The 27,432-nt window shown below is 40.2% G+C and overlaps 1 protein-coding gene across 1 annotated transcript in view; it reads right to left on the bottom strand.

Moving 5' to 3' along the window:
• Positions 1 to 9,240: 9,240 nt before the first annotated feature.
• LOC124119177 (serine palmitoyltransferase 2-like) overlaps positions 9,241 to 27,432 on the bottom strand; it is a 38,684-nt gene continuing 20,492 nt past the window's right edge. Inside the window, exons 5-13 of the mRNA XM_048388538.1 lie at positions 26,763 to 26,887; positions 26,402 to 26,495; positions 24,941 to 25,046; positions 23,579 to 23,798; positions 21,383 to 21,509; positions 15,969 to 16,104; positions 15,665 to 15,794; positions 14,950 to 15,051; positions 9,241 to 10,352 (exon numbers count right to left, since the gene is read on the bottom strand). Of these exons, the coding sequence (XP_048244495.1) occupies positions 10,350 to 10,352; positions 14,950 to 15,051; positions 15,665 to 15,794; positions 15,969 to 16,104; positions 21,383 to 21,509; positions 23,579 to 23,798; positions 24,941 to 25,046; positions 26,402 to 26,495; positions 26,763 to 26,887 (1,043 nt within the window). The 3' untranslated portion in view covers positions 9,241 to 10,349. The remainder of the gene's footprint in view (positions 10,353 to 14,949; positions 15,052 to 15,664; positions 15,795 to 15,968; positions 16,105 to 21,382; positions 21,510 to 23,578; positions 23,799 to 24,940; positions 25,047 to 26,401; positions 26,496 to 26,762; positions 26,888 to 27,432) is intronic.

Raw genomic sequence — 27,432 nt, 5'->3', positions numbered from 1 at the left:
GCCCGGGCTGTCAAAATCAATTTTAAACTCACAGATGTATGATCAAATGTGTTTACATCTATGGACTAGTAATATAAGTACCTACATATCGCTTTATAATGTTACAGATCACCGCATTTAAAGGAAACAGGTCCGTTAAAGTCAAGCACTTTTACTGTATTTTCTCATGAAAATCTGTCACATGTGTTTGCCCCGACTCGCCCCCGGCTGTCAAAATCAACTTAAACCTCAGATATGTATCATGCCATAGATTCAGATCCATAGATTAATATTATATCTACCCATATACAACTTAATAGTGTATCATATATCCAAAGAAAACAAGGTGCTCAAAACGAAGCCCTCTTCATTCCACATTCTCAACATCTTCAAAATAGTCTATCAAAAGTGTTTGGCTTGTGTTGGGTCAGACTTGGCCCGGGCTGTCAAAATCAACTTTAAACATACAAATGTATCATCAAATGTGTTTACATCTATAGATTAGTATTATATCTACCTATATACTACTTAATAATGTCACAGCACATGGCATTGAAAGAAAACTGATCCGCTAAAGTCAAACACTTTTACTGTATATTCTTACGAAAATCTGTCAGAAGTGTTGGGTCCGACTTGGCCCGGGCTGTCAAAATCAACTTTAAACACACAGATGTATCCTCAAATGTGTTTACCTCTATAGATTAGCATTATATCTACCTATATACTACTTTATAATGTCACAGTGCATCGCATTTAAAGAAAACTGGTCCGTAAAATCAAGCACTGTTACTGTATTTTCTTACGAAAATCTCTGTCAGAAGTGTTGGGTCCGACTTGGCCCGGGCTGTCAAAATCAACCTATATACCTACCTACCTACAAATACCTCTTTATAGTGTCTCAGATCGCGGTATTTCAAGAAAACAAGGTGCTCAAAGTGAAGCCCTTTTCCTTCTACATTCTCAACATAGTCTCTATAAGAAGTGTGCGTTCCGACTTGGCCCGGGCTATCAAAATCAACTTAAACATCACATCTATAGACTAGTATTATATCTACCTAAATACCACTTTATAGTGTCTCAGATTGCGGTATTTTAAGAAAACAAGGAGTTCAAAGTGAAGCATCTGCGAGTAATCGGTTTAATTGTACGGTATGGTTGAGAATGAATTGTGTTTTTTCAATACATCTTAGACTGGTGAGGCTAGAGTTCGAGGATGACCAGCCTGCACATATTGTAACATTTTTTTACCCTGTTCCCCATTGATGGAATCATGTCGTCTGCTACCCCAGCTGGAGCCATCTGGTAACAATTAATCACAATCTGTCAATATACAATACAGCATAATACATCAAGATGACAGTTTCCGTGTAACGATTAAGTATTTCTAAGCAACTTAAAGATATGTACAATATCTGGATATATGTATCTTTAAGTTGCTTAGAAATACTTAATCGTTACACGGAAACTGTCATCTTGATGTATTATGCTGTATTGTATACTGAGTTTTAAAAGTAATCCCATATATGATATACAACGGACAAATGTTTCCGAGAAGGTAATTTTTAATCATTAATGTCCAAAGAAGGATTTTAATTAACGGTGGTAACCATAATTTGTTCCAAGCACCTACGGTATTCGGTAATAACATCAACAGTTTAAATCATAAGTCCCAAGCACGAGAATCTGATGGCACACAAGTTCAGTAGCGTGTATGGCCACCATGTGCGTTGACAACTGCCACACAACGCCTCCGCATGGGCCTTGTGATGCTTGTTAACACATGATTGGGAAGACGACGCCATTGTTGCTGCAAAATGGTGCCAAGATCTTGCAAATTCTGTGGTTGGTTCTTGGGAGTGCACTATAGTGCTGTGCACATGATTTTGATCGATTCACCTGCACAAAAACGGGTGTTATCTGAAGACAATACGTGGCCATTACTGTTTAATTACACAATAAGGGCCCACAATGATAACTGGTCAAAATGTTAAAATTTTAGGATTGTGAAAGTTTTCATTTGGTTCAGTATATATTGAAAGCTGGTGACGTACAGAGCCGTGATTGCTGCCAAGGGCGGTCACATGAGATACTGAGTTCAGCGCACCCTTGTGGCCTTATGTGACATGACAATGGACAGTTCAATGCCTTTGTACAACGACATGTGACTATTTGACTACAAAATTTCATATTTGTATCTATGACATTACATTAAATATATATTTATTAGGTAAATAAATTTATTAAAAACCTACCTGTGCGGTTTTTTTGGAGAGTGTATATAAAACATCCGTGTGCGATATACGCACGATACGTTAAATCTCCAATAGTAAGTAAGTAAGTAAGTAACATAAAACACCATTAAACTCGTACCCGCATAAAGGGCTTATGTTGTGGCAGTCTGTATATGCCACCAGTCTCCTTTTTGGTGGAAACGTTGACGACATAAATATATCGACTTTATTAGGTACAATAAATTTACTACAAATCAACCTGTGTGTTTCCTTTTTCGAAGAGTGTATATCTCCTTTCGCTAAAGTTGAGTGAGTGAGTGTGTTTGATTTTACGCCGCTTTTAGCAATATTCCAGCAATATCACGGCGGGGGACACCAGAAATGGGCTTCACACATTGTACCCATGTCGGGAATCGAACCCGGGTCTTCGGCGTGACGAGCGAACGCTTTAACCACTAGGCTACCCGACCGCCCCTCGCTAAAGTTGACTGGTCTATATTTTGTAAGAATAAACTATTGCGCATTGAGCGATTATGCCCTTTAGCTATATGCGTAGTATAGAGCTTTATCACGCGTGACCTTGCAATGCAGTACATCGTATCTTATTCAAGCTGTATCACTGAAAGTGGGTGATTATCTGCCTTGTCCGAATAGCTCTATTGCGCACTACCTTTGCAATGTAACTTATGTTATTCAGGCAGCCAGCGAGAATGGTTCCAGGGAGGAATTCAGGTCAAGCATGTAACGCGCACTCAATCTTTCTTCCTTCACACTGCTATTGCAACTTATTGTTCAACACGATTAAATACCAGGCTTCTATATGAAATAAACAACACATTTAAAAAAAACCGGGTTCGATATCAGAAATTTGTAATTAGTTGTCTTCACAGTCACATGTATGGAGCTTGCTGTGCAGATTTGAGCACAGTTTCAAGTAGTTGACTGTATGTAAAGTATGATTCATATCGTTTCATACGGCGGTTTATGGTTCTGCATGGTTTACTGTATTGACAGTTGTTTTAACTCCCTGCAGAGATTACACACCCGTATAAGTTCTTTGCTTCTGAATACATTGGAAATCAACTGTTGGCCTGTAATTTGCAATTATTTTCCTGAGAAATAATTCGGTTGCATGATATATTCACGATGTTTGGTTTTAAACATAGTAACATTCTTCTAAACATACTTCAAATATAAACCGGAAGTAATCACAACACAAACCCAGTTAACCAAACGGAACCGTACACAAGAGTAGTGAGTGAGTTGGGTTTAACGCCGATTTGAATAGTATAATTCCAGTTATATCACGGCGTGTCAGCTTGATGTGGGAGGAAAGCCCGAAGTGATGCAGGTCTTAGACGTTCACCACTTTGGTGAAACCCACGAGCACGGGTATAGTGCTGACAACATAAACGGGGCGAACCGGGATTCGAACACACTGTCATAAGTTTCTGGCGTGCCCAAGGGACACAACTCTGCATAGCGAATTGCAGCGCATAAGGCGACTGGGCCATCCGTGCCCCCGTACACAACTGTAACAAACTATCATACAACAAAGATGTTGAAGAAGAGTGTATTGCGTAACATTCCATGAAGAGTGAGTGAGTGAGTTGGGCTTAACGCCACTTTTAACAGTATTCCAGTCATATCACGGCGTGTCAGCTTAATGTGGGAGGAAAGCCCGAAGTGATGCAGGTCTCAGACGTTTACCACTTCGGTGAAACCCACGAGCACGGGTATGGTGCTGACAAACCTAGAAACATAATCGGGGCGAACCTCCATGAAGAAACAGTGGTAATATTACACTATCACAAACTACAAAATATATGCACAATAAGTGCAAAACACACAAGTACAATCAACATAAAAAGAAGGCACATTATAACAAGTTTATTTTAAAACACGTGTATTATAATTATATGGAAACAATATGAGAATTGAGCCAAACACTTCTGATAGAGTCTATGTTCAGAATGTAGAGGGAAAAGGGCTTCATTTTGAGCACATTATTTTCTTTAAATACCGCGATCTGAGACACCATAAAGTGGTATGTAGGTAGATAAAATACTAATCTATAGATGTGAATCCATTTCATGTTACATCTGAGAGGTTTTAGTTGATTTTGAAAGCTCGGGCCTAGTCGGACCCAACACTTCTGACAGAGATTTTCTTAAGAAAATACAGTAAAAGTGTTTGACTTTAACGGTTCAGTTTTCTTTAAATGCGATACACTGTGGCATTATAAAGTGGTATATAGGTAGATATAAGACTAATCAATAGATGTAAGCACATCTGAAGATACATCTGTGTGCTTAAAGGTGATTTTGACAGCCCGGTCCAAGTCGGACCGAGCACAAGCCAAACACTTCTGATAGAGACTATGTTGAGAATGTAGAGGGAAAAGGGCTTCACTTTGAGCACCGTGTTTTCTTTAAATACCGGCATCTGAGACACTATAACGAGATATTTAGGTAGATATCATACTAATCTATAGGTGTGAATCCATTTCATGTTACATCTGTGAGGTTTAAGTTGATTTTTACAGCCCGGGCCAAGTCGGACCGAACACTTGTGAGACTGTTGAGAGTATGGGGAGAAGAGGTCTACTTTAACTAACGTGTCTGCTTTATACACGATGAACAGTGACATTATAAAGTGGTATTACTTAGATATAGTACGTTCCTATAAATATAAACGCTATGCAGACAGATGGAAATTTGTATCACGATAGCTAGAAGTATTTGATACGTTTCAAATCTTATTTCGTTTAACGATTGCTCTTTTATATGTTACCTAGATCAGCGACGCTTACACACAGCTCCACTTTCTGGTTTTCAAGTGATTTACTCCGAAATACTTAATTATGGTGCACGTTTTTGGTTGGTGATTGTTCAGTAATGACACGTGTGTGTGTTGCATCAATATTATGTAGGTATGATCGCCGATAATGAAGTAATTAGCCAATAACACTTTGGCCCGTCCCGACTCTTAGGCAATGCATTCACATAGTGACGTGGCCGTATGAATCTGTCCTGTGCTCTAGTCGTGATACATGGTTGACCGGATCTGGAAAGGTCACATGTTTTTCCGTGTGTCTGATAACGGTTTCGTGGTCTTGTAATGGTGCTTGGTGCTACATGGGAAAACCTGGCTACAACTGAAGAGGATTTTCATGTTTGCATCCGGTCGTGGCGTGGTTAGGTTGGGCTTCCGTCAGTCGTGGCATGTTTTCGTTGTTCACTTGCTGTAAGATTGTGATGGCATGCAAATGAAAACCCAACGTTTTTATAGCCAAACAAGTGTTGTTGCACGTGCATGTCATGTTTCGATGCCAGGCTCTCACGTTGTTGTGTTTGTGATTTTGGCATCTTTTCACCAAATTCCTGCAGTACCTCATTCTTTCCACACAAATCAATCCCATGCAGAAATGACCAATTCAATTTTTTTGTATTAATCGTGTATGGACGTTGGTAACACTCAGTCAGATATTTACGATTTTACGACTTTTGCATTTCTTTTTTTTCCAAAGTATATAGATTCTATACTGAACAAAAAAAGTAAGGGATCATGACTTTTTGGGGGGATATTCTTACGACAGTGTCAGCTCAGTCTTAACTACAAAAAAAAAATACACCCCCAAAAATTTTCATGATCCCTAACGGTTTTTGATCAGTATAGATGTAACCATACAAACATTCCTAAGCAACTGCAAAATAACAAAGCAAAACCAATCATTTTGTATACAGTTTATTATGAAGAAAAAGTGGCATTGAAGATAACAAGAGAAACCAAGTAAAAAAATACAAAACAAAAACTGGAATTGTTTCCACAAGCACGTTAGTGAAGATGATAGTCCTATTTGTTTGATCATGTTTGAAAGTTAAAGAACATACTCACTGATACACGGACACATTGGTCCACAGAGAGAAACTTGTTGCAACATGTGTAAACATACTGATATAGACAAGATATGCAACTCGATAACAAAGATATGTAGCTCATTTCAGTCAAAACAGCAGCATATATCTAATATATAAAAGGAGTGCACATGATCATTGGATCAATCATGAAATTTGTTAAAGTAAAAAAAAAAATTATATGCGGTTGTAAAATAAAAATTGTATTCTGGTGAAAACATTATTTCAATTGATAACAAATTTACTGTTGTAAAAAAAATAAAATAAAACATTGTATTCTCGTGAAAACATTATTTCATTTTTTACCAATAACTTGAATTGGCTTAAATCTTGTGAATGCTGACATTAATCATTCTTTTGAATGTTGTGTCATAACCCTTGGCAAAATAACAAAAAGACACTCCATAAACAAACAAAATTATTATTCAGGTTTTGAATAGGTCACATAATAGAAAAGCAGTGTCCTTTACAGAAAGTTGAACTGTTATGACGACAGTTAGCTTTCATGAAAGAAGTGAAGCACAAAAATCACTTTATGCAAAGAGGCCCCGTGATAAAGATGTAACATTTTGCTGATGGTGTGTTGTTACTTCAATATTATACGGCACCAGTCACCTGGCCAACAGTTGGAGATGGTCCCTGTCCGGATAGTATGGCTGAAGTTTGTTGTTGGTAGATTAAGATAATAATATACAGGACATGAACTTCACAAAACATTAAAATATCTGTACATAATATGTATGTACAATGACTAAAGACTAGTAAAACTAGAACAGGGGTATTAAGATTATGCAGTGGTTTTCTCAGTCTGGTATCTTGATAGGTCAGATTGTAGATATAGCCAAGCTCCTTCCCAGCGCGTGACACCTTCGTTACACTCTCCGTAACATCATTGCCACCAGTGAGCGCACGTCCATTACAAGAATCTTGAAATTTGCCCTCTTACCCCAAATGTAGTAACATTTTCACTTTAGTTTATGTCTTTGGGAATGTCATCACAGTTATTTTTTAGAAAGGTTTACAACTGACCATATTTCCCAGATGAATTTTACTTTTAGTTTGTATGATCGGATTGGTTTGAGATTGCAGAAGAATCAACCAACTTCTCCCTCATATCCTTACTATACCAATAACATGATAGTTGTAATGAAACAAAAATTCAAATTGACAAACAAAGAAAATAATTAAACTGGGATAAGAGTATTTGGCATCATGGCAGTCATCACTTGTTTGTAAACATAACTGTCACTTGGTTGCGAGTTCAACTCCAAGCATTGTTGTAGCCACCTATCACAGTGGGGAGCTTCAACTGGTGGCAGTGATAGCATTGTGAGCTCCGCAAAAGGGATATCGCTGTGAGGAGCTTGAGATATAATGGCAGGGGAAAAAATTAGGAGTTGAAACCCAACAGTTGCTTGCCACATAAAAAAATAGACATAACTTGTACTATAGCTGGACATGTGGATCAAAATCTTTACACTGTTTTGAGAACTCAGGCACAATATACATTTTTCAGGTACACAAATATTTTGTTAAAAAAATATATTCAACTCATTTGTTCTCATGAAAGCACATAGTTCAAGAAGATCCAATCTTTTCATCAGAAATGTTGGTCACTCAAGTTTCATATTCATTTTTTTTATAGAGAGCAGACCTGATTGTTCAGATCAGAATACAACACTTATCAATCCAAACCCACCCATCAAAATATTGATCCTCTACTCATAATGCATAATGCATAAAACCAAAACATGCTTTGATAACCTCAAATACTTAACCTAATATTTTATTGGACTGAAATCATCCATTTAAGAAATTCGAAATGTTTGTTTTTCTGACCTTCTAATTCTGTTTTGTCCAGAAACAGTTATTCGTCCTGCCTAGAGATAATATACACATTACATATACAGTTCACAATGCTTACATAAATTTCAACAATGATTTATAACAAATATTGTCTGATTAGATTTCTTATGATGATGCCACATGTGATATCACAAAGGAGTGGAGCTCATTAACAGGTAACCATGATAACAAGTATAGATTTAAACATACACCCTGGATAGGAGGCACCATGTTTGCTGGACAGACAATGATCACCTTCCCTTAATAAATTCAAAACACTCAACCACAACATCATTACTAGGGCATTTAGGATTCACTAAAGTTGGGATACAGACTGGGCCAGGCAAACCCTCTCAAGAGACCATGTTCTGATACAAGCAATAATTGTAGAAGATGAGATGTTCCCCTGGTCCTAACATGAATTCTACCAACCTTCCTTTGGGTACAGACAGTTGTTGTCAGACAGCTGTTGTCAAACAGGGAAGGTGCAACATCCAATTTGCTCATTTATATTGAATATTCAAAATATTCTCCATAAGGCCATAATACATCACATCCCTAGCCTCACTTTCTAATCATTTCTTCATGAAGTTCATTATCAGCTCAATTTGTATTCTACATGGATATGCAATGGTGCCGGTTACCACCACTGAAAACAAGACATCCACTCTGTCAAATGCAATCTGTCTTGAGGTGTATATATCTTTTCATGTCAAGGAAAGGACTGCAACTCTGTTTGAAATGGTGTGCCATATATACATCATAGAAATCAAATACCGTATTCGACTTAATAAGCGCCCAGGGCGCTCTCAAAATTAGAAATAGGGGGCTCTTAATAGAATGTTATTTTGGTGAAAAATATTTGAAAGATAATTTTCGTGGTTTATGCTGACAGCCTGAAATGTTTATATACGACAGGTATATTTTTCCAGAATTTAATTGCGTATTATACGCGAATAAATAAGTCTTTTGTACATTGATCAATCAGAAGGGGTGCTAATTGGGATTGTTCACCAACAAATATATTAGTAAATATCGCCGTGGGCGCTTATTAGAGCAGGGCGCTTATTACGTCGAATACGGTATGCACAATAAGCCCACAGAAAAATCCTCATAACCTTCAGTAATGTATGACAGCAGGACATGGAAGTCAGTATTTCAGAGGCTCAATGTAAGCTGATGCTTTTGTGTGGGTTTTTTTAATCAATAAATAATAGCAACAATGGGAGCAGACATGCTATTATTCTAGGGGGACCCTCTTAATAGAATCAGTTTATCAGTAACAGTATCGGGACAAACAAATCACCTTGCACAAGTTTAGACGTAAACATTTTCATCAACAGCCTCTCTTACTACAGCAAGGATCTGCAACAGACCAGTTGAACACCACTTTGAATATTATTTTCAGTTCAGATTAACCTCTTGTGAGGAAAGCCCACAATGACATTTATCACTCTTATGAACCAAAAAAACAGAAAATAGTGCTGCGAAATGAATCTTAATCAGGGCATTTTTGGATTCAAACACAGACCAGCAGATCTTGACACTGACAAGGGACACAACTCTACAGAGCCATGTGCTGTGCCGAAGAACAGTGGGCAAATCTGCCAATGTTGTTAACCTTTGAGTACCGTTCATGGTGTAAAGATCATCACTTCACAACACTCACAAGAGATGTAGACTTGTATGACCTTATTGTATACCAAGTATACAGTCTTCTGTGAAGCTACAAGAGCAGGTGAGCTGTTGAGATGATACGGCCCACTCCACTGCTTGAACACATATATATATATATGTTGATCAAAGGTTCATATGGAAAATACTATTGTGAGGTGAGGTGAAATGGGTTAAACATCGCGTCCAAGATTATTGCACTTACATAGCGACATGCGTGTACATGTGTGTGTGTAACGGCTTGTACTCGTCCGGACTGATGCCGATTTATAGTGCTAGCCCAATGAGATACCATGCTGCAGTTTTAATATGAATACCCAACTCAGACACAGAATGCTGACTCCAAGCCGACCAGTCCTTATTTTAGCTCCTTAAAACTCCAGACAGGGTAACAACAAATACCATCTTTTAACGTCTTTTGGTATGACGCGGCATGGTATCGAACCCTGAACCTTCTGCTCTCCGGGTGGACGCTCTACCAGTTGGAAAATACTGTGATTCTGCAGTGAAGAAAATGTCTGTAGACAACAGAAAAATAAGGATTTGGTATTTAGTTGTTTCAACAATCCCCATCTGGAAGCTGGAGAAGTGATGTGTAGTGGTTGAGCTGTTGTCTTGGTCCCTCATGCAGCATCTTGGTCAAGATGCCAGTCCAGAGGTGCCATTGTTGAAGTCTTGGAAGTGCAAGGTGGATGACAGGCAGTTACTGCAGAAATAAACAATGTGACAAGTGGCTAAAATATATAAAAAACAAGAGGCTTTGAGAATGAGTGGGCAAACCATGCTTCAGGAATATTACAAAATTATCCCTGCTACATGGACCAGACAAACCAGTGGAGGACGGTGTGAGCAACCTCTAATATTGTCAGTGTATAATGACACACTATCACTAAATAACCAGTGGAGGTCGGTGTGAGCAACCTCTAATATTGTCAGAGTATAATGACTATCACACAATAACCAGTGGAGGTCGGTGTGAGCAACCACTAATATTGTCAGTGTATAATGACACACTATCACACAATAACCAGTGGAGGTCGGTGTGAGCAACCTCTAATATTGTCAGTGTATAATGATACACTATCACTAAATAACCAGTGGAGGTCGGTGTGAGCAACCTCTAATATTGTCAGAGTATAATGACTATCACACAATAACCAGTGGAGGTCGGTGTGAGCAACCACTAATATTGTCAGTGTATAATGACACACTATCACACAATAACCAGTGGAGGTCGGTGTGAGCAACCTCTAATATTGTCAGAGTATAATGACACACTATCACACAATAACCAGTGGAGGTCGGTGTGAGCAACCACTAATATTGTCAGTGTATAATGACACACTATCACACAATAACCAGTGGAGGTCGGTGTGAGCAACCTCTAATATTGTCAGAGTATAATGACAAACTATCACACAATAACCAGTGGAGGTTGGTGTGAGCAACCACTAATATTGTCAGTGTATAATGACACACTATCACACAATAACCAGTGGTGGACGGTGTGAGCAACCACTAATATTGTCAGAGTATAATGACACACTATCACACAATAACCAGTGGAGGACGGTGTGAGCAACCACTAATATTATCAGAGTATTATGACAAACTATCACACAATAACCAGTGGAGGACAGTGTGAGCAACCACTAATATTGTCAGAGTATAATGACACACAATCACACAATAACCAGTGGAGGACGGTGTGAGCAACCTCTAATATTGTCAGAGTATAATGACACACTATCACACAATAACCAGTGGAGGACGGTGTGAGCAACCACTATTGTCAGAGTATAATGACACCCTATCACACAATAACCAGTGGAGGACGGTGTGAGCAACCTCTAATATTGTCAGTGTATAATGACACACTATCACACAATAACCAGTGGAGGTCGGTGTGAGCAACCTCTAATATTGTCAGAGTATAATGACACACTATCACACAATAACCAGTGGAGGACGGTGTGAGCAACCACTAATATTATCAGAGTATTATTAAACTATAATGACACACTATCACACAATAACCAGTGGAGGACGGTGTGAGCAACCAGTAATATTGTCAGTGTATAATGACACACTATCACACAATAACCAGTGGAGGACGGTGTAAGCAGCCTCTCATATTGTCAGAGTATAATGACACACTATCACACAATTACCAGTGGAGGACGGTGTGAGCAACCTCTAATATTGTCAGAGTATAATGACACACTATCACACAATAACCAGTGGAGGACGGTGTGAGCAACCACTAATATTGTCAGTGTATAATGACACACTATCACACAATAACCAGTGGAGGACGGTGTGAGCAACCTCTAATATTGTCAGAGTATAATGACAAACTATCACACAATAACCAGTGGAGGACGGTGTGAGCAACCTCTAATATTGTCAGAGAATAATGACACACTATCACACAATAACCAGTGGAGGACTGTGTGAGCAGCCTCTAATATTGTCAGAGAATAATGACACACTATCACACAATAACCAGTGGAGGACGGTGTGAGCAACCTCTAATATTGTCAGAGTATAATGACTATCACACAATAACCAGTGGAGGTCGGTGTGAGCAACCACTAATATTGTCAGTGTATAATGACACACTATCACACAATAACCAGTGGAGGTCGGTGTGAGCAACCACTAATATTGTCAGTGTATAATGACACACTATCACACAATAACCAGTGGAGGTCGGTGTGAGCAACCTCTAATATTGTCAGTGTATAATGACACACTATCACACAATAACCAGTGGAGGTCGGTGTGAGCAACCACTAATATTGTCAGTGTATAATGACACACTATCACACAATAACCAGTGGAGGTCGGTGTGAGCAACCACTAATATTGTCAGTGTATAATGACACACTATCACTAAATAACCAGTGGAGGTCGGTGTGAGCAACCTCTAATATTGTCAGAGTATAATGACTATCACACAATAACCAGTGGAGGTCGGTGTGAGCAACCACTAATATTGTCAGTGTATAATGACACACTATCACACAATAACCAGTGGAGGTCGGTGTGAGCAACCTCTAATATTGTCAGAGTATAATGACACACTATCACACAATAACCAGTGGAGGTCGGTGTGAGCAACCACTAATATTGTCAGTGTATAATGACACACTATCACACAATAACCAGTGGAGGTCGGTGTGAGCAACCTCTAATATTGTCAGAGTATAATGACAAACTATCACACAATAACCAGTGGAGGTTGGTGTGAGCAACCACTAATATTGTCAGTGTATAATGACACACTATCACACAATAACCAGTGGAGGACGGTGTGAGCAACCACTAATATTGTCAGAGTATAATGACACACTATCACACAATAACCAGTGGAGGACGGTGTGAGCAACCACTAATATTATCAGAGTATTATGACAAACTATCACACAATAACCAGTGGAGGACAGTGTGAGCAACCACTAATATTGTCAGAGTATAATGACACACAATCACACAATAACCAGTGGAGGACGGTGTGAGCAACCTCTAATATTGTCAGAGTATAATGACACACTATCACACAATAACCAGTGGAGGACGGTGTGAGCAACCACTATTGTCAGAGTATAATGACACCCTATCACACAATAACCAGTGGAGGACGGTGTGAGCAACCTCTAATATTGTCAGTGTATAATGACACACTATCACACAATAACCAGTGGAGGTCGGTGTGAGCAACCTCTAATATTGTCAGAGTATAATGACACACTATCACACAATAACCAGTGGAGGACGGTGTGAGCAACCACTAATATTATCAGAGTATTATTAAACTATAATGACACACTATCACACAATAACCAGTGGAGGACGGTGTGAGCAACCAGTAATATTGTCAGTGTATAATGACACACTATCACACAATAACCAGTGGAGGACGGTGTGAGCAGCCTCTCATATTGTCAGAGTATAATGACACACTATCACACAATTACCAGTGGAGGACGGTGTGAGCAACCTCTAATATTGTCAGAGTATAATGACACACTATCACACAATAACCAGTGGAGGACGGTGTGAGCAACCTCTAATATTGTCAGTGTATAATGACACACTATCACACAATAACCAGTGGAGGACGGTGTGAGCAACCTCTAATATTGTCAGAGTATAATGACAAACTATCACACAATAACCAGTGGAGGACGGTGTGAGCAACCTCTAATATTGTCAGAGTATAATGACAAACTATCACACAATAACCAGTGGAGGGCGGTGTGAGCAACCATTAATATTGTCAGAGTATAATGACACACTATCACACAATAACCAGTGGAGGACGGTGTGAGCAACCTCTAATATTGTCAGAGTATAATGACAAACTATCACACAATAACCAGTGGAGGACGGTGTGAGCAACCTCTCATATTGTCAGAGTATAATGACAAACTATCACACAATAACCAGTGGAGGACGGTGTGAGCAACCTCTAATATTGTCAGTGTATAATGACACACTATCACACAATAACCAGTGGAGGACGGTGTGAGCAACCTCTAATATTGTCAGTGTATAATGACACACTATCACACAATAACCAGTGGAGGACGGTGTGAGCAACCTCTAATATTGTCAGAGTATAATGACACCCTATCACACAATAACCAGTGGAGGACGGTGTGAGCAACCTCTAATATTGTCAGAGTATAATGACAAACTATCACACAATAACCAGTGGAGGACGGTGTGAGCAACCTCTAATATTGTCAGAGTATAATGACACACTATCACACAATAACCAGTGGGGGACGGTGTGAGCAACCTCTAATATTGTCAGAGTATAATGACAAACTATCACACAATAACCAGTGGAGGGCAGTGTGAGCAACCTCTAATATTGTCAGAGTATAATGACAAACTATCGTCACAGTTGAGAGTTGAACCTCCCTGGGCGACCTCCTTGAAACACACGTCTTACTCAGCCTCCCATATGATCACCCAATCCAATTTAGTCGTCTCTTTAGACAAGCAAGGTGTGTGAGTGATTAAGGTTTAGTGCTTTCATCAGTTTTTCAGTTAAATTACAGTGTTCTGACAGCATATTTCAGATTACATATGGCCACTACAGGCCAGACAGACAGACAGACAGACAGACAGACAGACACTCTATCCACGAGACTATGGAAGAACCATACATACTTCACGGGGGCATCTGTACATAACACTTCTCATTTCACAAATACATCCACATCATTAACCTTTCAGTTCTTTGCACAAATTCTGCCTAAGCTTAGAAATCGTTTAGTGAGTGAAGCTACCTCAATGAGTTTGACTAAGTCCTTGTAGTTATGTTGATGATGAGGGCGCCGGGAGTACTTGAGACACAGGTCATCGCCAAGCTTGTCGATGATGTCCAAGGCCTGCAGATCACACAAGAACCAAACAGTCAGTGAAGGAGTGAAATCATACTACACGAATGGTACTGTAATATTACGGCAATAGTAGGTCAGCCAGGTATCACATTGTAACCATCTGATCCTTCTTTTTGTAAGCCTATGTGATAAGCATGGGGAGCTGAGGACCTATTCTGTTGTGGAATCTCCACTGGGAGACAAACACATGGAAGCAAAGGGACCTTCTTACCCAAGCACCACCACAGGAAGACAAGCATGGGTCTCTCTCCTGAGACGTGGTGGTGGAGCTTTCTACCCTGGAATAACCACAGGAACTGGACAGCTGTTTAACTACATACCTAAGGAAGACAAACACTGGTGGTATGGGACACCTATTCTCCCTGAGCATCATACAGGGAGACAAGAATGATGGCATTGAGAACCTACTCTGCCCAAGAATGGAACAAAGAGAAGGAAACAAGGATGCAATGTAGCAAACATTTCCAGACATTCATGTATACATACAAACTACCTTGTAACCCAAGTCATCTTAACAACTGACATGATACATACACAATAAAACCGAAGTGTCAAGAGCATACAGCATGAGTAACAAAGCGCTACATTCCCCACAACTTACTTTGTCCAGCATCTCTTTGGTGTGAGCGGCAGACAGACAGAACCTGGCTCGAGATTCAATGAGAGGAGTAGCTGGGAATCCAACCACCACAATACCCAGCCCACGCTCTAAGGCCATTCTATTGAAGGCACTGCAACAAAGGAATACCTTCAGTTGTGTTTCTGAGGCTAAAGATCATTCTAAACAAAAATTCATTCCTTTTTTCAAAACATAAACATAGAAACCTACTTGACAGAGAGTTGCATATAATAACATGTTTTACAAGGAAGTGATTTACATGAGGTTGTGGCACTACATTACTTACGCCATTTTGGATGGTAAGAAGACAAGCACAGGCACAACTGGAGAATCCTTATTGCCATAGACAATGAAGCCCATGTCTTGGAGTCTGCGACGGAAGTAGCGGACGTTCCAAGCTAGCTGTCGGACACGTTTCTCACCTGAGGACAAACAAGAAACACCTATTGAGACTGTCCAGAAGTATCAAGCTCCCAGGGAAAACAAACTAGCATCAATCATGATGCAGGTGTCAGAAATTTACCACTTTGATGAAACACACAAGAACAGGTACCGGGCTGACAAACCAAAAAGAAACATAATCATGGTGAATCTGGGATTTGAGCCCACGATCATAGGAACAATAATTATCATTGTTAATAAGTCTAAGAATACTACTGCTATTACATGGTGGAAAAATTCCAGTAGGTTGGCTGCCATCACACTATAACTAAAACAGAAGTCAACTACACACAACTAGTTCAGCTTGCAAAGGCGGGAAAAACCTTACTTCTTTCCCAAACATGTATCAACTGATCAGATTGAAGGGGAGGTGGGTGCAAGTACTTCTGATATAATAGAGGTAGTATTCTTATAATTATTAACAAAATTAACTAGTGTTCCTATCATTCTTATGAATCCTCTACCTCTATTACATTATTGCCAGAATGTACCAAAGTTATAGGCAGGCCCTGCCTCTAGAGACTCCTCCTAGTGTAGTTGACAGTTGACATCAAATCTTCTGTGATTCTATAGTTGTTTCTAAACCAAAAGGTATAACTAACTATAAATCACCTCAAGAGGACTTGAAAACTACATGAATCAAGACAAATATATGGTACCTTCACAAGAATTACCGTTATATTTGCTTTTATGCATGTAAATCACATCGTTAGATGTTCTAACATCATGGCTCAGACCATCATTTCCAGACATCACTTCTGGTCCGACCATTCTTCTGGTCCAATATGATGTCATTCCGGTTTGTGACATCACTTTTGGTCTATGATGTCACTTTTGGTCTATGATGTCACTTTTGGTCTATGATGTCACTGTTGGTCTATGATGTCATTCCGGTTTGTGACATCACTTTTGGTCTATGTCACTTTTGGTCTATGATGTCACTTTTGGTCTATGATGTCACTTTTGGTCCATGATGTCACTTTTGGTCTATCATATCACTTTTGGTCCATGATGTCACTTTTAGTCAATGATGTCACTTTCAGTTATGACATCAGCACCAGTCACTTTCAGACGATGACGTCCCATCCAGTTGTTACGTCACTTTTGGTCCATGATGTCACTTTCAGACGATGTCGTCCCATCCAGTTGTTACGTCACTTTTGGTCCATGACGTCACTTTTGGTCCATGATGTCACTTTCAGAGATGACATCACTTCTGGTTCAATGCCCCTGGCATTTCTTGCTCTCAGTTATTAACTCTTTCAACACTGTAGGCCGGTACAACGGCCAAGAAGCCTCAAGTCCCCAGACACTGTGACCAGTAGACCGGCCAAGCGATAGTCACGGCAAAATAGTATATAATTTATTAACCTACCTGTGATATCATTCATTCATTAAATCTATCACATTTCACAATGTCTGAAATACGTATTCCATTTCAATTTATCATTTTTTATCTATAGATTTCACTATTTCCCGCAATGTTATTGAAAATAGAATTCTCAGACACACACTGCGACAACGGGTCCACATCGAACATGTCAAAGAGCAAAATATAGACATTTCAAGTAAATCTTTAAATATAGTATACAAAGTAATAAATAAAATCAACAAAAATATATATAAAAGTTGTCAAACTTACATCTAAATTATTATTTCCATCTTTTTCATGCGATCGCGTGTTGTCAAATGACATCTCGGCTTTCTCAGCTCGGACATGATGTTTAATGCCAAAATATAGGCATGAAAAATCTGTCACAGCTTGTAACTAATATAGATCTCGATTTCCTGCTTAAAACGTTCAGAATAAAACGATTTAACAAAAATCTTTCGTCAAAATATCTGAAATTCATCATACACAAGGACGTAACCATAGCTGTAATTTGATTGGCTGCCTTAGGTCACATGCTCAAATTTGACCAATCACAAACCTTGTACCAGATTTCGGCAATAAAGCTTCATTAGAATCAATATTTATCCAATAAAATCTCGTGTTACAAGCTACGAATAGACTTCAGGTGATGTTACGAACGTGTAGATGAAAAGACAAGCTTTCTCGGGAAAGCCGCTGTTATCGGGAAATGGGTGATGACAGATACTATTTATAATTCTTTTTATAACAATAAATAAATGTTGATTATTAACGTAAACAATGAAAATATATAAGAAATAACATAGTGGATTTTATTAATTCTTATATTTGCCAAAAATCGTCAAATTTTTGCTTCCTCGATCCTCAATCTGGACATTATGAATGTGTTAGCTTACATTTTTTGATTTGCAAAGAACTTAATTAAGTTGTAAATGCATTATTTAAACAATGTCATAAACATATTTATAAACAACAGGATAAGACCTTTCAATTGGTGTATAATATGTAGTAGCAAAGCTGTTTTACAATCAGATATTTTCTTTGATAAATGTTGGCTTCATCTATCACACATGAGTCTCTGGGAAGTTGGTGTCACAGCAGTCATTGCTTCTGGTTGACTGGTGTTGAAAGAGTTCAGATAATCAAGTAGTTTTACCTACCTTCTGGAACTTGAGGTCGTCCATATGGACTCCTCAAACTGTTTCGGACGTGATGTGTAAGCAGATGCTGTTTGGGTGTACGAAATAGCAAAGGAATACCGCTCATAACATGAGATTACCAGTTGAGTTCCTGACTTAAGATGTCTGGTATTTGGTTGAGAGAATCCATGGGCTAAGATCTCAACAAATTTACCCAATTCTGGAATAGGCGTAATATCAGTCTTCCTCTGTACGTCATATTCTGGAGAGACATTAAATTCCCTAGAAGATCGTGTGGGTTGAGATGTTACCATGCTAAGCATCGTCAATGTCTTGGCATAACAATCTTCTGGGGGTCAGATATGTCGGATTTGTAACTGGAAACGGGCACCAATGTTCACTATGATAAGTCATCAGCTGGATCAAGAAGATCTTGTTCTGTTTGAGCGGGGATCCGTCTTGATCTGCCATTAAGAAGTCATCTAGATATTCGTGTAGACGAACTAGCTTTAGATTGGGTAAACTGGTAATGGGATTTGTGACTGGTGAATAGCCAAGGTGCTACAGAAATCCCAAATGAAAGAACTTGGAATTCATACTTTCTTTTGTTGACTGCAAAGCAGGATTTTTCTGTGATGCTTCTTAAATACCGACATGGAGATAGATGTCTTGCAGATCTAGACTGATAAGTGCAAATTTCCCGTTCTGAGGCTTGAACATAACTTCCATACTGATTCAATCTGGAACTTGGGAGGAGGGACAAGGAAGGGTTCATTGAGGACCTTAAGACATATAATCATCCTCATGTCATTCTTCGGGACTAAGAGCCTTTGAGTAGGGGAGTAGGAACCCTTGAGGTCATCTGAGTCTTGATGGCTCCGAATGGCATTTTTTCCTAAAAGTGTCCCAGTGACTAGGTTGGTTTCCTGTAATTTGGTCTCTCTCAGATAGAATCTTTGGCCTACTAGCCAGGATACAAGTAGAGGATGATGACAAAAATGTAGCTTGTATCCCCTCGAAATGATGCTGAGAATCCAGTGGTCGGATGTGATCTACTTCCAATTTTTGGCATATGACAAAAGACGCCCTCATACTGGAGACTGAGTGGGTTGTATGTTGACAGTCGGTGGGCAATCAATTGGAGTCAGAAGAGAAGAAGAACAGGTCTATTGGATCAGTTACGACTGGATGGTTTGGTAGTGCAGTCAGAATCTGTGGTCACTCTGACCTCTAGGTCTAGAATCTCTGCTATTTCCATGTCCTTTATTGTCAGTCTGACGTGAGGACTCTAATGGCTTCTGAGCTCTATCTCTTCTGCGGACGGCTTGAAATGAATCCTATTTCTAGCAGGTTTCCTATCTCGGGATGAATCTCGTGGAAACTTAGGAGGGAATGACGCCATGTGCTTTAACTGCCAATAATTAAAATCATTCTGTGGTATCCTGTCACACTTCAATGATCATGATCATGTTCAGCTTGTCGTTGACCAATTAGGTGCCTCACTCTGACAGTGTGGGCTGGAATCCCGGATGTGACTCAACACAATAAAGTACTAGAATCTGTACTTTACTAAGAAAGTGTTATCCCAAATATAACATTTGTTCTACAGTTTTCTTAATTTGTTAAAAGCTGACTTTAAAAGGGAGGTGCACTGCTAGCAACACTTGTCCTCAACACAGAGGTCATCCCAGAACATCAAGCAGGAAGGATGAGGGTCTCCAGTAATCAGGAAATGCCCATAAACACAAGTATGTACTTACATTAGTACCAGTCAATATAACCACTTACCCAGAATACTTCTCAATTAGTTGAACAATGTAATACAACTAAAAAATGAATATAGCTAGATTTAGTGTGAGTGCACAACCCAAGTACTAAAGAATTGAGGCTGTGAAAAGTTGATGTTCACTCTAGCACACACAGGAAAGAATGGAGGATTTACCCACCATTGCAATCTGAAGAGCTGTAAGCCTATTGGTGCTAATGCAGTAACAACTAGTTGTGTGTAATTGATAGTGAAGAGGACTTCTGTTGAAAATCTGAAGATTTAGTTATAGTGTGATTACAGCCAAAATACGGGAATTTGGCAATGATGTAATACTATAGAGGTAGAGGTTCGTAAGAATTATTGGTTTCTTGCACCCTTAAGGGATGCAACTCATGCATCATGAACTGTCGTGCCTTAAGACGACTGGGCCATTTATTGCCTCCATCAACTGAAATAAGATTGAAGGATGAGTTTAAAATCACATATCACATTGTGTCAGATAAATGTTGGAGTAGAAGAATAGGTCTTCAGCAACCCATGCTTGTCGTAAAAGGCGACTATGCTTGTCGTAAGAGGCAACAAACGGGATCGGGTGGTCAGGCTCGGTGACTTGGTTGATACATGTCATCGTATTCCAATTGCATGGATCAGTGCTCATGACATCAATCACTGGATTGTCTGGTCCAGACTCGATTATTTACAGACAGCTGTCATATAGCTGGAATATTGCTCAGTGCGATAATAAACAACAAACAAACTCCAGAGAAGAAAAAATAAACTGTAGAAGAAAGAACAAGGACAGGTATGGTGCTGACATACCATGGATCATAATGGATTGAGTGAATCTGAGACATGAACCTTTCACCAGCAGATCCTCACACAGATAGGGGACACAACTCTTTCCAGCCGAATGTCGTGTCTCAGACAACAGGACCCCATGACAAAATTTAGAAAACAAACAAATGCAGAAGTTGACCTACCAAGGTTAGTTCCATCTTTGCCCATGATAATCTTCGTGGAGTGGATGACCTGCCTGGCTATGGGAGGGGAGATGGCACAAGCATAGATGGCGCTATGGGAGTTCACTTTTAAGTGATTGATGAGGCTCTGGAATCAACACATACAGTAAGAAGTGGGTGAGTTTGTGTATTTCAAAGTAAACGAATGCTGGATGTACGGATGTATATTGCTGAAACAAACACGATGGGTTTTATCCCTTGGCCAATTGTTGGACAGGTAGGAAGTCACTGTTCATGGTAGTAGATGGTAGTCATAAAAGGCTCGTTACAGACATTAATTGCTATTTTAATTATTCACAATGTCAAGATCAAAGGTCGTTTCACACACTCAGCAATGTATGCAAGGTTACTTTTGTAGGATTAACAGAAACAGCAACACTTTTAGATTGACCGCTTCCTGACGTATGTGTATATCTGCCGAGTACTACAGTCTTAGGCATGCCCCCAAATAGTCTTGTTTTGGAATCTGATTATGAGTGTGTAATTTCAACACTTTCACCTGACCATTTAATACTTTCGCAACAAAATCACAAACATTTATTTCACTTTACTTGTCCTTTTAGGGCAAAATAAATAGCTTTCATTTCCTGGCAATTTATGTAAAGGACTTGATCCTCCCGAGACCATTCTCCCTGGATCATGAGATCGTCCATGTGAGCTCCCCAGTGTGTGTTTGAGGCATCAGTGTACAGTTATGTACTGGAGGGGGACACATGACTGAAATGCCTGGCATTACATAGTGATGGCCACCATTTCAGGTGTAAGAGCCTGGAGGTCGGAGGTTGATCTCGTCCAGATCGTGAATAGATCAGTCTCTATCTTTTTCAAAAATAATCCCGGTAGCTCTAGGAGTGAGTGAGTGAGTATGGTTTAACGCCGCTTTTAGCAATATTCCAGCAATATCACGGCGGGGGACACCAGAAATGGGCTTCACACATTGTACCCATGTCGGGAATCGAACCCGGGTCTTCGGCGTGACGAGCGAATGCTTTAACCACTAGGCTCCCCGACCGCCCCGGTAGCTCTAGGAGAGGAATTGAGTGTGTAAGGCATGTGGTGTATCACACGAGCCACATGAATAACTGTAGCACTCGGGGAAGACAAATCTGCACAAGAAATAGTCGCAGACCTTGGACAAAGTTGTAGAATCCTCTGTTCTGATACATCCTTATAAATATCATACACAACCCTAGGTTAGTAACAGTGTGGTTATCCTGATTCAGTGATGGTGTTCTATTCTTAACCGACAGTCTGGTTTGTGAAACACACATGATTCACATGAATAGCAGTAATCCTCATATATTTGTCATCAAGAGACAAGTCTGCTCGTGTGACTGTACTCCTGTCAGGGAAAGGAACATGAGATCTAACCATATCTGCAACATTATCCTTGTGAAACGCCTTGGGAATGGCTCATTCCACATATCTGTTACTTGACGTAACTTGCACAGATTGTGCTCTCTCAAGAGAAGCATGTGTATTTAGGGGAATGAACGGTACATTCAGAGCTATTGAGTTAGCTTGTTTGTCTACTTAATCCTTTGAACTTTTCAGCACAGTGATGTCTTGTTTAATAGGCGATACTTCCTTGTGAATGAGTTTGCTGAATGTCATCGCAATAGCTGACTCATGCTTTGTGTTGCTTTCATGAACTGTTCAATGTAAAAGGGGCCAGGGGCCAGGGGCCAGGGGCCTCCGGGGTCACCGACACCAGCAGCCTGCCCAAGGCAACTCCAGTACACCTGGAGAATCCATTCTCAGGCACACTAACAGACCCTTGATCTTCCTAAAAAGATCTTGCGAGATGATGTTTAACTTATAGATTGTTAATTTACTGTGAAAAACCTTAAGATAATTATCAGTGGAAGAATAAACCAAAAACTTGTGACTTGGATAACTGGGAAAAAAGATTTCACACAGAAAAAAGTGTTGAATTCCTGACTCCTCATTAGATACATAACTGACAATGAAGAGGACATCTATTGAAAAATCTTAAGATTTTTATAGTGTCAGTTTAGCCAGAACGGAAATTATGGCTATGATGTAATAAAGGTAGGGTATTTAAAGGAATTTACTGTATCTCTCGGTCTGATCATTTGTCTCATCTCTCATGACCATTTTACAAAATATGTTCTTGTGTAACTCCTTGAAACCAACCTTCGTTCCTCCAATGTATCCTCCAGATGAACCAAAGCTCTTGGTGAATGTACCCATCAACACATCCACGTCTCGTGGGTCAACATTGAAGTAGTCTACGACACCGCGGCCGTGGGGCCCCATGGCTCCGATACTGTGGGCCTCATCCAGGTATATGTATGCCTTGTACTTCTTCTTAAGGGCGACAATGTCAGGGAGTCGCACTATTGATCCTTCCATACTGAAAACAGAGGAAACTGTACTGCAGGCTGGGGGGAAGTATGAGAGCTGAGAACCCAAGGTCCCTTCATTGTACATAGTTGTTGTTTAACATCTATCAGCAATATTCCAGCTTACCGGTAAATAACTGAATCAGCAGAAGCTGAGCCAGGCAACCTGGCGGTTGATGACATGATCAACACCGAGGTAGGATGACATGATCAACACCGAGGTAGGATGACATGATCAACACCGAGGTAGGATGACATGATCAACACCGAGGTAGGATGACATGATCAACACCGAGGTAGGATGACATGATCAACACCGAGGTAGGATGACATGATCAACACCGAGGTAGGATGACATGATCAACACCGAGGTAGGATGACATGATCAACACCGAGGTAGGATGACATGATCAACACCGAGGTAGGATGACATGATCAACACCGAGGTAGGATGACATGATCAACACCGAGGTAGGATGACATGATCAACACCGAGGTAGGATGACATGATCAACACCGAGGTAGGATGACATGATCAACACCGAGGTAGGATGACATGATCAACGCGAAAGGTATGACGACATGATCAACGCTAAAGGTATGACGATATGATCAACGCTAAAGGTATGACGATATGATCAACGCTAAAGGTATGAAGACATGATCAACGCTAAAGGTATGAAGACATGATCAACGCTAAAGGTATGATGACATGATCAACGCAAAAGGTATGACGACATGATCAACGCTAAAGGTATGACGACATGATCAACGCTAAAGATATGAAGACATGATCAACGCTAAAGGTATGAAGACATGATCAACGCTAAAGGTATGAGGACATGATCAACGCGAAAGGTATGAGGACATGATCAACGCGAAAGGTATGACGACATGATCAACGCTAAAGGTATGACGACATGATCAACCCTGACCACCTAATTCCAATTTTAGAAGGCTCTTAAGAGAAGGATTGCCAGTTTGCCAAGTCTCCCTATACTTTTTCCAGGTCATCCATTATGCCTACTGCAAATCATGAACATGTGCTTGCCTCGACCTCCCATGTCCTTAGACTACCTGATATACTGTATAATGCAAAGGTTTGCACAGATATTGGTGCACAAAGTTTTCCATTAAGATACACAGTAGTTACCTGTACACCCCTTCCACAACAATGAGTATTTTCTTCCATGGCCGGTGAGTACGAGGCTGCCCATGGACCACAGCGTCACACAATTTCTTTTCCAAATCTTTCATGTCTGAAAGACCCAACATTTGTGTACTGCATCAATACAAATTAAAGCAACAAATAACAACATCACAAAACACATCTTCTGTTCCCTATCTATGAGTGAGGCAAGTTAAAACTTTGATTTCAAGATCATGCCACTAACATAGTGACCTGCATAAGAGTGAGTGAGTGATTTGGGTTTAACGCCGCTTTTAACAGTATTCCAGTTATATCGCGGCATGTCAGCTTAATGTGGGAGGAAAGCCCGAAGTGATGCAGGTCTCAGACGTTTACCACTTAGGTGAAACCCACGAGCACGGGTATGGTGCTGACAAACCTAGAAACATAATTTGGGTGAACCGGGATTCAAACCCACAACCATAGGTTTCTGGCGTACCCAAGGGACGCAACTCTGCACAGCGAATCGCGGCGCCTTAGACGACTGGGCCACCCGTGCCCCCTTGGTGGATATGGACAAGTATACGTTCTAGGGTAAAGAATTGGCTACAATCCCTGTCAGACACAAAATACTGACTCTTTGCCGACCAGTCCTAGTTTCATCCCCTTAATGCCGACCGCCATGCAGTGTAACAACAAGTACTGGTACCACTTTTAACATCTTTTGGTATGACACGGACCATGCAGACAGGGAATTTAACCATCCACCTTCCACACTCCAGACAGATGCTCTATCCACTACACATATTTGAGAATGGTTTTGTCCTGCTTTTAGCAACATTCCAGTAACATCATGATTGAGGGCAAGTCTTGCACCATATGGGGAACAAACCCCGGGCTAACAAGCCAACTGTTCAATAACCAGGTGCCCGTTTCACAAAGCAATCGTAACACTATGACTGTCGTAACTCCCATAAATTAACATAGACTTACGACAGTCATAGCGCTGTGATTGCTTTGTGGAACGAGGCCAAGGCTTCCCAATCAATAAAGGGAGTTGATATGGATTAGTATAATTTCTAGAATTGGCTACGATGTTATCATCGTGTGAACATTTTTTTCCCAGTTATCCAAGTCACAAGTTTTTGGTTTATTCTTCCACTGATAATTATCTGAAGGTTTTTCACAGTAAATTAACAATCTATAAGTTAAACATCACCTCACAAGATCTTTTAAGTAAAATCTAGGGATAAATGAAAATACATTAATGGCTGCATATTGGTGTTCAATGTGCTTAAGTGAAGATATTTAAAAAAAAAGAGTGGAAACATTTAACATTTTTACATACAATTTTTTTTATGAATTGCATGTTTTGTGACAATTGATAATGGATACTGTACTTACAATTGATTACAGTCACAACAGACGAATGATCAAGCACCAAGGACCGATAATATTCACTGATGATCCCCAATAATTACTTACTGTTGTGCTTGTACACCCGGATTGTGGCACCACTGAGGCGCGAGCCCAGCACCAGGGAGGCGTGGTTCAGCTCATCACTCAGGATGAGGCACCCCTGCAACAACCACACACAACTGTTCTGAAGACCTCTGTATGTACATGCAACACCTACATTTGTAAACTGAAACTACTTATTTTCAAGGTATGAAGTTTGGCATTTGTGATAGAACTGAGGGATTTGTCTGCAGGCAGTACAGGTCTTCTGAATACTCACTATCACATGTCAAGATTGGCTGCCATTTTCTGCAAGTTAAAAAACCAAAAGGTTGTTGTAAAGAATCAACAATGATGTTGACTGCAGACCTGTCTATTGCTCACTAACCTTATCCATGAGGGCAGGCATATTCATAGAGTTGGTGGCGAAGCCCATTGGGAAGGTGACAGCCGCCTCGACTCCCAGGAATTCAGCCATCAACTCATCCAGTTCCTTGTGAATTTCCAAATAACCTGACAGCAGAAGAGCAATAACCCATTTAATTGGTTTATAGTTTCAAGAAGAAAGGACATACCAGGTAATATATTTCAGCTGTTCTTTCTCCATACAAACTCACCTAGTTCCTGTCTCCTGGCACACACACCCACCCCCTCCTCCATACAACTCACCTAGTTCCTATCTCCTGGCACACACGCCCACCCCCTCCTCCATACAATTCACCCAGTTCCTATCTACTGGCAAACACCCCCACCCCCTCCTTCATACTACAACTCACCCAGTTCCTGTCTACTGGCACACATGCCCCCCCTTTCCTCCATACAACTCACCCAGTTCTTCTTTACTGTCACACACACCCACCCCTTCCTCCATAAAACTCACCCAGTTCCTGTCTATTGGCACACACACCCTCTCCCTCCTCCATACAACTCACCCAGTTCCTGTCTACTGGCACACCCACCCCTCCTCCATACAACTCACCCAGTTCCTGTCTACTGGCACACATGCCCACCCCCTCCTTCATACTACAACTTACCAAGTTCCTGTCTACTGGCACACA

Source organism: Haliotis rufescens, unplaced genomic scaffold, assembly GCF_023055435.1.
Source record: "Haliotis rufescens isolate VD_foot unplaced genomic scaffold, xgHalRufe1.0.p SCAF_73, whole genome shotgun sequence".
Classification (NCBI taxonomy): Eukaryota; Metazoa; Mollusca; class Gastropoda; order Lepetellida; family Haliotidae; genus Haliotis; species Haliotis rufescens.
This window is presented reverse-complemented; position numbering and strand designations above follow the sequence as displayed.